At 42.2% G+C, this 14,135-nt stretch overlaps 1 protein-coding gene across 1 annotated transcript in view; it reads left to right on the top strand.

Annotated features, from left to right (window-relative positions):
- Positions 1-14,135, top strand: part of LOC124789780 (solute carrier family 22 member 7-like) — a 131,938-nt gene that overhangs the window by 78,285 nt on the left and 39,518 nt on the right. Inside the window, exon 7 of the mRNA XM_047257245.1 lies at positions 8,457-8,671. Coding sequence (XP_047113201.1) covers positions 8,457-8,671 — 215 coding nt within the window. The remainder of the gene's footprint in view (positions 1-8,456; positions 8,672-14,135) is intronic.

Below are 14,135 nucleotides of genomic sequence, written 5' to 3'. Positions count from 1 at the left end.
GCAGAAAGCCTCCGGGACCTGCAGTAGAGCAGAGTTAGCGTTCGAGTGTGGACCAACCGTGCGCTACATCCGGATCGATGTTGGGGTGTGGATCCACAATATGGGTTTGAAGGTGGATCCGCCTCCCAAGATGGATCCACATTCGAACACTAACTCGGCTCTACTGTGGGTCCTGGGAGCCTTCCGGAACACATGTATATACACAGTCATACAGAAAACAGGGCAAGGGCTCTCCAAATGTTTGGGTGACTGGGTACAATCGAGTACTGTGATATACTAGGCTCCCCGATCAGTGCATTTGGACTAGGTGTTGGCAGCTGTACTAAATTTAAAACCAGTTCTATAAAACAGAATGAGAGGTTATTACACGATCGCATCGATAGAACTGTCATAAAATAGATAGTAGTGTGAAAAGTGATGGGGAATAGGTATATATTGACTGAATATAAATGCTGCGAAATAGAGCAAGTATTTGCGTATCTCCTGGTTGGTGTAGAACAATTTGTACCTGGGATTAAGTATGCTACTGCAAGAGAAGTCCGAGAAAACGTCGACATGAAAGCGAAGGGAATGAGGTAAGCAGTCAGTTTTTGTCCGTTGAGGCAGCATTATACTGTATGTCTATTGAGGTCTCAGTGATACATGCAAGTTGACTACTGTATTTGACGCTTTTCAGGAAGACAGAGAACCATCCGTCTATATACGTATATGCATCTGCGGTCACGTGACATAGCCTGCGTTCGACTCACATACAGCCACGTGTTCTGTATATGATTTAAAGCACTGTCTACTTGTGATCGTTAGCTGTTAACCTCTCCTGTATCAGATGACTTCTATCTCATGTGTGATGAAACGTTACACATCCCTCTAAACGAACTATGATTTATATGATGTACTCCATCCCCCTTGTTGCATCTTGTGTGTAAAATCAAGACATCAGCTTCATAACTAAGTTAGCGATAGGTGCTTGAGAGGTACTACAACCCCCTCTCCCCCCCCCCTCCCGCTCGTGTGTACACTCGTCTGACAGATGTGCTCTTTACAGAGTTAGTGGTAGAATGACGTGTAATTTTCGCATGTCGGCCGCTGCTGCTAGGCGTTTATCTGTTTCCTTTTAAGAGGCTTTCCCCGTTAGTAACGGACATTTTATATATAGGGTTGTTGCACGCATAGTATAATTTCTGAACCGTGATCGGATGTCAACATGCTCGTATCACACAGAGCAAATGTTTTAAGAAAATAGTTTTTTCGTTTTACAGTTCGATAACATAGTTTATCCTAGAGAAACCAGGAAGAAGGATGTATGTCATGCGCTTGAAATATATTTCTTACATTGGAATATTAAAAGGGCTACATTCCATACGAGTGATAGGTTCGAAATTTAAATGATCGAACATTATAGCTCGTTTTAAGTGAGGAACGTTGTAGCCTTAGGAATGCGTGGGTTTATTTTATCTCTCTCTTAACAATACCTTCCAGCTACTGATCCTAGACTCTGGTATAATAGTTTAAAATTCATGGCTTGGTTGATTTAGGTAAAAATGCCTCGAGCTCCATCCATCTGAAGCTCCATCACACATAAAAAATCACCCTGTTCTAGTTTTTCTTCTTCTTAACGGTCTGCTAGTAGATCACAACACACTGAAATCTATTGCTATACATCGATAAGGAGTGCTAACCTCCTCGACATGGACGCATCTCTCTAGAAATCTTGGATGGGCGAGGACCCAGCGAGCTCCATCCATTCATGAGATGTGAAATGTAGTTGGCTACTTCTGGTCGGTTGCATATTAAATAGGTACCAGTGGTCAATGACAGTGTGAGGTGTGTCTTTCAGTCTCTAATTTTGACACACGACTGCGCGAATGCTCTGTGGTTCCCATCAGTATAGACATAGAACGCAAATTAAGCGATATGCTGTAAGTGTTAGAAATATGTACAGTTCTGTCTGATATACTTTGATGATGTATGTGTTCGAGAATTAACAATGAATGGACGTACTGCACAGTCATCTACCCAGATCTGCAAAGTGGAGAAGGGGTGGTTTAGCTATGGTACTGAAATTGGGAAACATGTTCTCACATCATTTGTCGGAGTTGAAATTAATATAGAATTGGTAAAATCGTCCATATAATCAATTGTAATGCTTATTATATCAGTAGATCGGCGGTGTCTTTTCCGTCCACTGGCACGTTGTTGGTTACCACATAATGATTGACTGACAACGCTTGTTCAAGTTCGAGAAGCAGATTTGTTGATGAGCCACATCCTCTGGAAGATGCTAGCACTGAAACAGTGATCGCGTACGTGACTGCAATATGAGGAATCGGTCGAAACGGAACGCATAGCAATCAGATCCGGACTGTAGTTTGGATACCTATGGGAACGCGGTAAAACTAGTCCAATTTCGTTATCTTGTAAGTTAATTTTATTTGAAATCATCGAGCGTGCGTTATAGTAACAGCATTTACAAATTTATTTACACTGTGCGAAGTCTAGAGGCGTCCCAGTTGACCTATCTCACTCGAAAATTCAACTTCCCGCAAAGGGGGGCATGGGCACTAGCAATAGCCCGCGATATGGGATAGTGGTACTCGCGTCATCAGCTGACGTCAATTGCGTCACCGTGCGAGGTCTAGTTTTCTGCGAGAGGCTGTGTTAATGTCAGTTTAGAACCTGACACAGATCTCGAAGTCGTGGCGGGGAAAATAAATAAAATGTTTGACAGTGTACAAAGCGTGTTACAGCATAAAAATTAATGTTTCAAACAACGAGACAGGGTCACAGGGCGCGTCTCTTGAGACTTACAGTATAGTCCTCGGGGTAAGGTCATTGTTCTACGGTACAGGTGATGAAACTTTAAACTGAGGTGTGCAGTTGATCAAAACGTGTGCATATAATAGGATCGTTGCATGTGCTCGATACCTGCACGCATGCGGTGTTTTGTTTTCTATATATGGCAGGAAAGAGATGCGGTGAAAATGTTATCGAGTTATCTATCAGATGAAGTTAGTGAGGCTTTTATAGTTGGTAATATTTCTCTGTTGGTCAGTACAGAATAACGAAGATAGATGTGAATAGACTCGGATCTGTAGTACTTGTATGTAGTTTGGGGGCTCACCGCAGTACGGTTGAAAAATTATTGTCCTTCTAACAGTTCCGGTTTCCATCGAATGGTCAAACCACAGTCCTGTCACAGTAATGCAGCTTAGCCTGTTTCTACATGGGTTGCAGAAGGTGGTAGGTACATTTTTCCCCAAACTCCTACTCAGTTGCGATTTAAATTGGAACGATCAGATTCGTAAAGCTGGAGAAATGACAGCAGTTGCATGGGGGCTAACTGAAACGGGGTTGCGATTTTACTGTAGCAGATCGGCTCGAGATATGAGCCTGCTAGAAATAAGATTCATTATCGGGATGTAATAAAGGACTTCTCCATAGGATCCTACACAGGCATGTGCTTGATTGCAAGGACTTGATTCAAAATGTGATACAGCATTTCTAGCGGAAAGTGTTGCACTAGAGATCTGGAAAGCTAGTGTACATTTCTCACGACATCATCCACTGTTTGTGATCCTTCTCAATCAAGCATCGCCTATAGCCCAGTCGATATATCACGGAACCTCTGATCTGGCACAGAGAGAGAATGCTTTAGAAATACTGGTTAAATATCTAGCTGCGGTGGCTTGAGGGGGTTGAAAATACCGGTTTCATAACACATTCCTTAGCACAATAATTTTCTAAGTTGGTAGCAACTGGTTTATAAAGTATGTGCTTGTGTTCTGAGATGTGTAAAGGAGATGACTATGTCCAGTGGTAAGGAAGGCTTGGATTTGAAGTGGAATACTGTGATGGCAAAGGGGAGATTACGTCAAGTGACAAGAAGGGTACAGAAATTTCTATTTCTTGAGCCATAAGCAGGGTGTATTTTGGATACTTCGCTCATTGTCGAATGGCATTCAGTTGTAAGTATAGCGATCAAATATATTATGTGTTCGATTTGGTACAATGATTCTGTCTATGGAGGGCCTGTTGTGGGAATGATTCAAGTTTCCCGCTAACAGACTTTTGCAGTGCGGGAATGCATTTGACTTAACAGTGTAGTCGTCTAGACGACCGAATAGCGTACTAATACTTAGTATGTGCTGGACAGCTTTCGTGATCAAGTGGGAATTTGACAAGATTGAATATGGATGTGTGTTTGCGCTGGATCATTATTCTGTTATCATGTAAATTGTTCGGTCGAGTGCTTCTTCGCATTTGACTTCTTTATTTAGTTGAGAGGAGGTCGATTGTGGAGTGTGCATCAAGCAGGTGGAAGACACGTTTGTCGGTTGTCTAGATATTAGAAAGACGTTATTTGACTTTGTAAATTATAGAGCGTAATTTGGAATCTGCTTAATCACGAAAATCTGTATTCGTGAGTGGAAATATCGGTTTACACGTAAATGTGGTCGGAGAGGTGACGAGTTTCGAAGTCGAACGTGAAAAACTATGTAGATTTTTCCTCATAAAACTGGACTTTGTGTATTTTCATGAAAAATGGGATTTTATTGTGATCGGAAATGTTTTGCTTTATTATAGGAGCGAAGTTGGTGTTAAATAAATAATAATCGAATACTGAACGGTGACTCTCGTCCGGCCCTGCACGAGCGTACTACGTGACGTAAACCAAAGTCTGTGAACGCGAGGCGTCGTGGGGCTGTGACAGCAGTACTTCGTAGCCATTAAGTTAGAGGAACAGCATGCATTTGGAGGGAAAGCGGGGCTTTCGCGCCCACTCATTTCGGCGAGGCAGGTGCCGTGAGACTGTTAGCATAGTAGCTCGATCACGTAGTTTGTGATTGTATACGGATGAGGAGGCAGTCTTTTCGGACGAGGATCTCCCACTGGTTCCGGTTAGGATTATTTTTTAGTACGCGTGTGTAGTAAACTCTGATATCAAACAGGGATAGATGGTGTATGCTTGGAGCTAATAGACTTTTTTAAACTTATCTCTGTCGAACAGCAGGATCTAGTAAGTTGAACTTTTTTCCCCTAGCTTGTAGGTATAGGGTAGAGTTTGAGAGTTTCGGTTGTTGGTTTCGATTGGTATAATTTTTTTCCCAAACAGGGCAACACGAGTTGTCAGCTTTTTGCGTAGTATTGTGGCTCTTGTGCAGTGCCATGCATGTAGCTGTGTAATTACAGCATGATAAGGTGAGTTGTATAGTTTGCGGTTTTAAGCCGTCCTGATGCAGCGCTATGTATATAGTTGTGTAATTATGACCGATCTTTGTGATTAATTATGTAATTAGGATGGATATTTGGGTCAGTCTCCTGCATCTGGAGAGTCTGAATGTGTGTGTTAGGGGTTGCTCATAGGCTTTCCATCCACTCAAATCAGGGTTCGAGTGGTTGATAAGATCGGTTTTACTTGGACTGAGTGTTTGTGCTTTGAATTATTTTCGGGTGTTCAAGCGTTGTGAGCGTGTTTGCATGCATTATTTTAGTGATTTGCATGGTGTGTATTGGATTATTTTCTGTGATTTAGGATTGGGTTGTTTGAGGCAGGTGACAGCGAGGTCATCGGTCTCATCGGATTAGAGAAGTCGACCGTGCCCTTTCAAAGGAACTATCCCAGCATTTGCCAGGAGCGATTTAGGGAAATCACGGAAAACCTAAATCAGGATGGCCGGACGCGGGATTGAACCATTGTCCACCCGAATGCGAGTCTAGTGTGCTAGCCACAGCGTTACCTCGTAATTTAGGAGTTGTTTGCGTCTCTGCACATCAGTGTAATGTAGTATTATTTAGGAGTAGATTCGAGGTCTGTAAACTGTATATAGTGACTCTAAACACGTTAGGGAGAGTGTTTTGCATCAGCGTAATTAATAAATTAGGTGAAACGCGTAGGAAGTAAATTGTCCAAAAAAAGTAAGTAAAGCACACCCCCTCATCTCTCCAGCAGCCCAGAACAGACTGATTCCTTTTTTCACAACAATTTTCCTCCCCTCCAGGCTGCTGTCATGGCGAGTGTTTTGTATCAGTGTAATAAACTAGGTGAGATCCGTAATTCGATGTATGTAGGAAATGTTGTTGGATTACCTTGAAAAGTAGTTGAAACTAGCTATTTGGAAGTGCAGCGAACACCTTTTCTTGCCTATATGAATGAGTAGCCTCTAGTAGGGGTGACATCAAACTAACCTCCCTCAGCAAAATTCATGCACATTTTCCGAGAGGATGCCAAACACATTTCATGGCGGTACTGGGCCTAATTGTTTAAACAAAGACTTACGTCCAGTGCATGTAACAGAGCTATTAAAACGCTGAGAAACGGATATCTAAGCCTTTTGTGGTGGTAGCACAATACTAATTCTGTTATCACTTCTGTAGTGAAGTGTTACATGTTTGGAACTTTTTAGAGCTGCAGTACGTGTTTAATAGTATTTCAATGGTTGGAAATGTTTTCTCGATGTTATTAAGCGCATCGATTGAAGGAGCTGATTAAGAACAAATGCGTGGTTCCTGTTTTGGGGTGTCTGGGGTATGACGGCCCTGCCGGACTTCGGGTGACGCAGACGGGCGAGAGAAAGTGAGATGTTTGTGTCCGGCAGACGTCGGTGGGTGTGAAAGTAGGCTAGTCGGCTGCTGTTCGTAGTACCAGTGCACGACAATGTGACATATCGCGAAGAGCAGCCTCTTGTGACGGTAACACGAAACTAATGATGTAGAAAATAAATCATATTCGAATTCAATGTAAGCTCTTAGAGCAAAAAATTCGAAATTCGAAGAGGATGGCCAATACACTTGATGGTGGTAATGCGTGTAATTGTTTAAATAAAGACTTATGTCCAGTTCCTAGGAAGGGATTAGTGGAGGTAGCCCTTTCTTTCCCGCAATTTTCTTAGGTTAGTATAGGTAGCTCAATTGACCTATCTTCCCGCCATTTTTGGATAACGGTACTTGCATCATCAGCTGACGTCAATCCTGTCTTCAGCTGATGTGACGTGAAGTCACGGCCGCCATCTTGGATTTGGGGTGACGCCACCCCTGGGGTGAAATACATTGGGGTGACGTCCCTGTTGTCCCACTACTGATAAACTTCAGTTTGCGGCGCAAGGTATGTGCGTGTCCTCATAATATTTTGTTGTTAATTGTGCAGCCTCTTATGGTAATGTCTGTAATGTCACTCTTTAGAAATTGTTATTGTTGTTGCTTCTTTTCCCTGCTCCAACTAGACCTGCAGATGATGTGCAGTGTGGACCAAAATCGTAGTCGGGAATAAAAGAAGTGATCCTCACGGTGTTTGTTTGTTTATAGTAACGACAGAGAACATGATTTCGCATGTCATGGCGTCAGTTATAAAATGTGCGGCTTACCGGCCTCAAACGCCTGCCGCCCCCTGTTACTGACGACGACGTCTTACGTCTACCCTGCTGTGTGCGTTGGCATCGGGCCATGTAAAGTTCTGGCCGCAAAACGTCCATTTACGGAACTGGTCGGTAGATTACGAGGAATCTGGTGGGTGCTTCTGAAGTGTATCTGTTAGTACTGTCTTCCACATCTGCGTTGTGAAGATCTTGACCAACGGGGGTCTATGGTCAGCTGATCAATACCATAGCTTTTACGAAAATTATGCCATGCAAAGTGGCAACGGAAACAGACCGTCGATCGTTATTGCACAGGAAGTGATGGAGCTATTGCAAAAGTGAACCGCGAACTATAAGTAGTACAGACAAGAAGAGGACAGAAGCGTTTGAAATGTAGCTCCACAGAAGAATGCTGATGATCAGAAGGACAGGTCTGATAACTGATAACCACTTCATTAAATCGAGGTAAAAGGAATTTACGGCATAACTTGGCTAAAAGAAGGGATCGGTTCATAGGACACACCCCGGGGTATCAAGGAATAGTCAATAGAAATGGAGGGAATTACGGAGTGCAAAAATTGTAGACAGACCCCCAAGGCTTGACAACAGAGTATAACTCCACGTGGGTGTCGCTTGCTATATTTATGAACAGATTAAGACGCTTCCATAAGATATACTAGCTTGAAGAGCTGCACAAACCACTCGTCACATTGAGGACCGCACTACAACGACAGGAAAACGCACTAGTAGCTTTTCTGAACCGAATGTTGCTTACGGGTTAATGTTTTTACTAACGAATGGATAGTTTATTTCTTCCTCTTTTGATTTAAGACTCGTTTTAGCATGAAGTTTTTATGGCGTAACAGAAACGCGTCAATCAGTGTTCAGTAATGAATCAACAAATTAACAGCAACAGACTCTAAGACAGAAAATTTTTGTGGTGAAGTAAACGTCGCACTAAATTATTTTACGATGTTAGGGCATATTGCACTGCTGGAATTGTTTGAAAACTAATCAAATCCAAATTCAGCACTTCATTAAAGAGTTTATAAACATTTGTCGTCACATTTAAAGATAATACATTAAGTTTATTTCTCCATACAGGTCAGCGGCTTCTCTTGTCCTTTTCACTCTACTCTTCCATAACAAAAGTTTTGGGGAGAATCCTTTCGTTGGATACTTCGGCCAGGGCACCATGATGGTGACTGCTTGCATATTGGGACATTTCGTTGGAAACTACTTCGGCAGAAGATTTACACACTGTCTGGTGTTCCTGATCGCCACCGTTATTTCCATTGTTCTCGTGGTGCTGACAACAGGTACTGCACTAGCGTACTTCTTGCCACTAAATCAAGCATGCCTTCATATTTTTACCAATTTTTTTACATAAAAACTTGTTATTCAATATTATGATCAATAATAAGTATATTCACTTTTGCCAAAAACAAGATCTGCAAATTACTAAAATTTTCACGGCTGTTTAGTATGAACAAAAATTGACTAAAAACCAAACGGCCACCAGCCCAGGAGGATATTTGCTGTGCAAACCACTTGATTATGCACACAGGTTATACAGTTATACGGTTTGGCACAGGAGGTACACAGGAATTTATACACTGCTCCACTTGGTCTATTGTACTATTATTTCTATTTAAGATGATTACAGACCCATAGTAAGCCACTTTTACATACAATGCCACAGCATACTCTTTCTGTACGGATCGATATTCCACAGCATGTACACTCTTTGACATAAAACTTGACCGGCGGCCGGCCGCTTCAGAGGCTAAGTCCGCGCCGATCGCGACATGGGACAAAAAAACTGGCCAACTCGCTAATTCTCTAAGTCCGGTTATCTGCACAATCTGGCAACACTGTAGACTGCGGCACTTCCTGGAGGAAAACTTGTCCCATGATAGAGAAACTCTAGTCTGATTACGCCTGTGGTCTAGCGGTAGCGTGCGTTGTTTCTGTTCATGATGTCAGTGGATCGAGAGCAGCTGCTATAAAATATTTTTATAGCCTCTTCTGTCTGAATGCTGAAGACGTGAATGTAATGGTAGCGCAGATTCAATCTATTTCGCTTTGTGACACACCGATATCAAAATTTTATCCAGTAATGATTTTGCGGCAGATTTCCTACAGACTGTCCTCCTCTGGACGCCGTATGCGGCAAAGCTCCGGGATCCATTTGCTGGCTACTGGCAGCGGCCGTGGCGACAGCAGCGGCGCTGCACTCCCCCGTTCTTTATCGAAAGCGCCTGCTACCGCTCATCGCTTTTGATGATTTAAAACGCTTTATTATTAAATGTTGCTCCACAGAAAATTTCTACAATTTCCATTCACGCTCAAAAGCAACGGAGACAGACGCCCTGATTAGTAGGCTGGTATTATATTACATTAATCGGCAAGAGCTGAGTATGGCCCGAAATTAATTTTATAGACTGGAACGAAATTAAACCACCTCACTACATTCGATGAATTTATAAATGCTTCATACCTCGTTTCTTTTCCTTTCAAACTCAATTATTTGTGCAACTTTTGGTCAATGTTTGGATGTTTTCGTCAAGCCAGAGTGAGCGTCTGTGGTGTAAAGTGTATTACAGTTCTTGTTTCATTCCTTATGGTAAGTCTATGCGATAAACTGTGTGAATACCTTGCAATGCATGCTCTGTAGCAGTGCAGGAACACTGCACATTTGGAGTTCCATGTATGGGTTCATGAAGTATTTATTGTTGATCGGAAGTGATAGTTAAGGTCATCAGATTTAAACCAGAAAAATTTGTCGTTTTGAAGGTTTCAGAGAACGGAAAGGAATTGCTAACGCCGGTGTTAGAAAACGTCTACAGTTAAATGCTATTGCAAATATTTAGAAGAAGGGAATTACATTAATGAACATGTGCACTTCATAAACAACCTTCTGACATGTTAGACCTATATGACAAACAAAGCTCAAATTTATATTGTTGACAGTCGGTTTGAATCTTTTCAGGGTCTATTTTACAGTGAAGCACCTTGGAATTCGCAAAGCAGAAATCCATGATATTAACTTAATTTACTAAGTCGAAATCGGACGAAGATTGATGTTTAAAGGCATTCTTCAGATTTCGCATAAGAAATTTTTACGAGCAGTTTGCAATTCCATTAATTAAAATGGAAAATAAAAGGTTGTACTCAGCGGCTTCTACCGTGATTCGAACTGCTATGTCTTATAGTACAAGCACTGCAAAGCACAAGGGAACCTCTTTTTTTTTTTTTTTTTTTTTTTTTTTTTTTGACCTCTTCCACTTCAGGCGTTGGCCCCTATCATCCATATCACCCCCAAAATCCTATCTAACCTAACCTAAAAAAAAAAAAAAATCTGTTGCCACCGCCACTTTCACCCTAACTTAACCTACTTTTTTATTTATTTTTTTCATTATTATTTTTTTTTAATATATAAAGGAACTGAATAATTCTTCTTGCCGTGACAATCTGTCCAATACCCGTGAAACAGAAGAACACGAAATCAATCAAGCACTTCTGATTTGTTTTATGTTACGGCTTCTGGCAAAATTAGTTTTCCTGAGGCACTTTCACTTGCTGTACTATAAAAATAAGTAAATAAATAAATGCCAACTTAATTATAAAGAAACACAATTAGTATCGACTCGCTGTAGTGTTGTGCACCAACCAAAAATAAAATAAAATAAAATAAAATTTACCGCTTCATTATGGCAAAGTGTGAAGTAAGAAATTTTGAAACAAAGCTTTGTATTTCCGACTCGTTTTAAGGTTGTAGTGTTCTTCCATTATATACTCTATATACTCGTCTATACTCGCATGTGTATTCGTAACTGCAAAATATGCAAACTGGCCGATAATCCAAGCATAGCTATTGTGCTTTGTTGCAGGAAAGAAATGCCAGTCTGGTTGAAGTACATCTTTAGGTGTTATAGCAGAGTCTGTGGTTCTAGTAATTATTGCGAGTTTTTTTCTAGTCCAGTTCCATATGTAGTATTGGTCGCGGCAGATGAGAATGTGTGCCAAGGTATCTACAGTATGGCAATGACCGCAGTACGGACTCTGCTTCATTTTGATATTGTGCAACTTTTCACCTGTGGGGACCTTCTCGTTCACAATGTCATACCACGTGGACACTACTTTGGAGTGGAGGATGGGATTGTTAATGTTTTTCCAGACGTTACTCCAGTTGACCGCTGGATATTTCGCTTCAGTTGGGTTTTGCCTATGGTGTCTCGTGAGGTGGTAATAGGTCCTTCTGGTGTTAAGCAGCTGTGAAGTATCTTGAATATAGCTCATTTCCAGGTAATAAGTCCGGACGTGATCGAGTTGAGCGCTGATGCGACCAACATCGACTGGGGCCTTTTTGCTCGTTGGGGCTAACCTGTTGAATAAAGTTTTCGTAATTGTCGGATGGGGTGACTGCAGTATTTTGCGGATTCGGTCCATATATAGGGCAGTGCATTGGTTCTTGATGTCTTTGACGCCCAACCCACCAGCGGCGCGGGTTAACACTATGGTTGGCATGGCGACTTTAAAGATGTTTCCGCTCCATATGAACCAATACGCTGCAGCTAAAAGCTTTTGCGCTGTATCCTTGGGTACTGGTAACACTGCTGCGATGTGGTATATTTTGCTTAGCGCATAGCTGTTAATCAATAGAGCTCTCTGTATCCGATTGAGCGTTCTAGTTTTGTGTTCACGGAGAGTAGCCCTGAATATATGTAGTTTATGGTCCCAGTTGGCTACTGTCATCTCTCTGGGGTTGGCCATTAGAATCATACCTAAGTGGTTCGTCTTCTCTGTTCTTTGTAGCCATGTTCTTTGAATGGTCTCCGTATGGGGTCCGACAGGTAAAATTTTCGATTTTTGTTCATTGAGTTTGGCTCCGGAAGAAGTGGCGTAAGCGTGGATTATTTGTTGAACGACTTCCATTTCTGAGTGCGTGTTAACTACTACACTGACGTCATCAGCATAAGCGTGACACACGGTTTTTGTACCCAACACCTGTAGACCTTGTAACCTGTGATGCAGGTTTAACAGTAACGGTTCTACGGCGATTGCGTATAGTGCCATAGAAAGGGGGCAGCCTTGTCTCACTGATTGCTTGATCGGGACTGGTGAACTTAGCTGACCGTTAATTTTGATTCGAGAGGAAGTGCCGACTATACATTTGCGTATGATCTGAATAAAATGAGCACTGAATCCCATCCGTTGCATTACAGTTAGTAGAAAGTGGTGGTTGATGCGGTCAAAAGCCTTATCGAAGTCTAAAAACATGAGACCAACATTGCATTTGCATAGCCACGACAAATATATTATGTCTCTATATTCACATAATGCATTCGACATTGATCTCCCTGGGACAGCACTCATTTGATAAGGGCCAAGTACTTTCGGCAGTACCATCTTCAGTCTACAGTGTATGAGTCGGGTGAAGATTTTATAGTCGGAATTGAGGAGTGTTAGTGGTCGAAAATCCTTCAGCGTAGCGCTACGTGGTTTTTTGGGGATCAGTACAATCATTCCTTCGGTAAACTGAGATGGCATCTGCACGTCTCCCAATAATTCATTGCATATTTTGGTGAATTCCGGTCCTATGATGTGCCAAAAACAAGCATAAAGTTCTATGGGTAGGCCATCTAAACCAGCAGATTTCTTTGTAGGCTAGTCTTTGATTATGGCACATACTTCTTCCTCAGTTATGTGGGCTACAAGGTCGGCGTTGTCAGTCGGATGGACCGTGGATTGAATGTTGGATAAAAGCGGCTCACTTGCCGTCGCGTCAGTCGCCGATGCGGAGTAAAAATCTGTATAATGTTGCACCACGTAGTTTTTTACTGTGACCTGTTGATCGTATTCGTTCCCCTGTTCATCACTGAGAGTGTGGATTAACTTTTGTTTACCTCTCTTGGCTTCCCGTATCACGTGATATACGGACGTATTCTCCTGCGTCAGTTCAATCGGAGGACGCGATCGAACTTTTTTCCCCTCTTGTGATTGTCGTACCAACGCCGTTATTCTTGCTTTAGTGCGTTTTATTCTAGAGCTGTTTGCTACTAATCCCATGGGGTCATCATATAGTTCGCGGAGGCAAAGAAAGTGATACTCCAAGGTGCGTTTTCGCCAGTACGCTTTCATGCGACCATATCGTGCGATGCATTTTTTGATCTGCGGTTTCGCAGACTGTAGCCACCACATGATGCGTGTTGGATATCTGGATTGCATCCGAAGACAACGCTGCCATGTAGCATGGACCTCCTGTTTCAGTACTGCGTCCTCCAAAAGTGACATGTTTAGCTGCCATACGCCCCTTCCCAGGAATGTTTTTTGTTTAGTATGCTTCGCGGTTATATGAAATGCGCAGTGATCCGAGAAGTTAAGAGGCCAAATTTCACAGTCAGTTATATTATGGATAAAACCTTTCGTTACATACAGCCTGTCTAGTCTGCTTGCCGAAGTACTGGATACGTACGTGTATCCTCGGGTGTGCGGGCGAAGGTGGCACCAAGCATCTATCATATCTAGCCCGTTAATTAACAGCGACAGCTCCTCACAAAAGTTGAAGTTCGGGATTTGATCTTCGGGACGCAATACGCAGTTAAAATCTCCACCCAAAATTATGTGCAGTCGAGGATCCGTTATTAATGGGACAATTTCGTCCCGGAACAGGTTGCCCCTTGCTCGTTTTCCGCTGGATCCAGAGGGAGCATATATATTAACAAGAAGCAGATCATATATTTGTGCAGTTATGCCTCGTCCAGATTCAAGTAATGCTTT

The sequence above is a fragment of the Schistocerca piceifrons genome, chromosome 3 (assembly GCF_021461385.2).
Source record: "Schistocerca piceifrons isolate TAMUIC-IGC-003096 chromosome 3, iqSchPice1.1, whole genome shotgun sequence".
Lineage (NCBI taxonomy): Eukaryota > Metazoa > Arthropoda > Insecta > Orthoptera > Acrididae > Schistocerca > Schistocerca piceifrons.
Note: the sequence above shows the minus strand (reverse complement) of the source record. Positions and strands in the feature narration are given on the sequence as shown.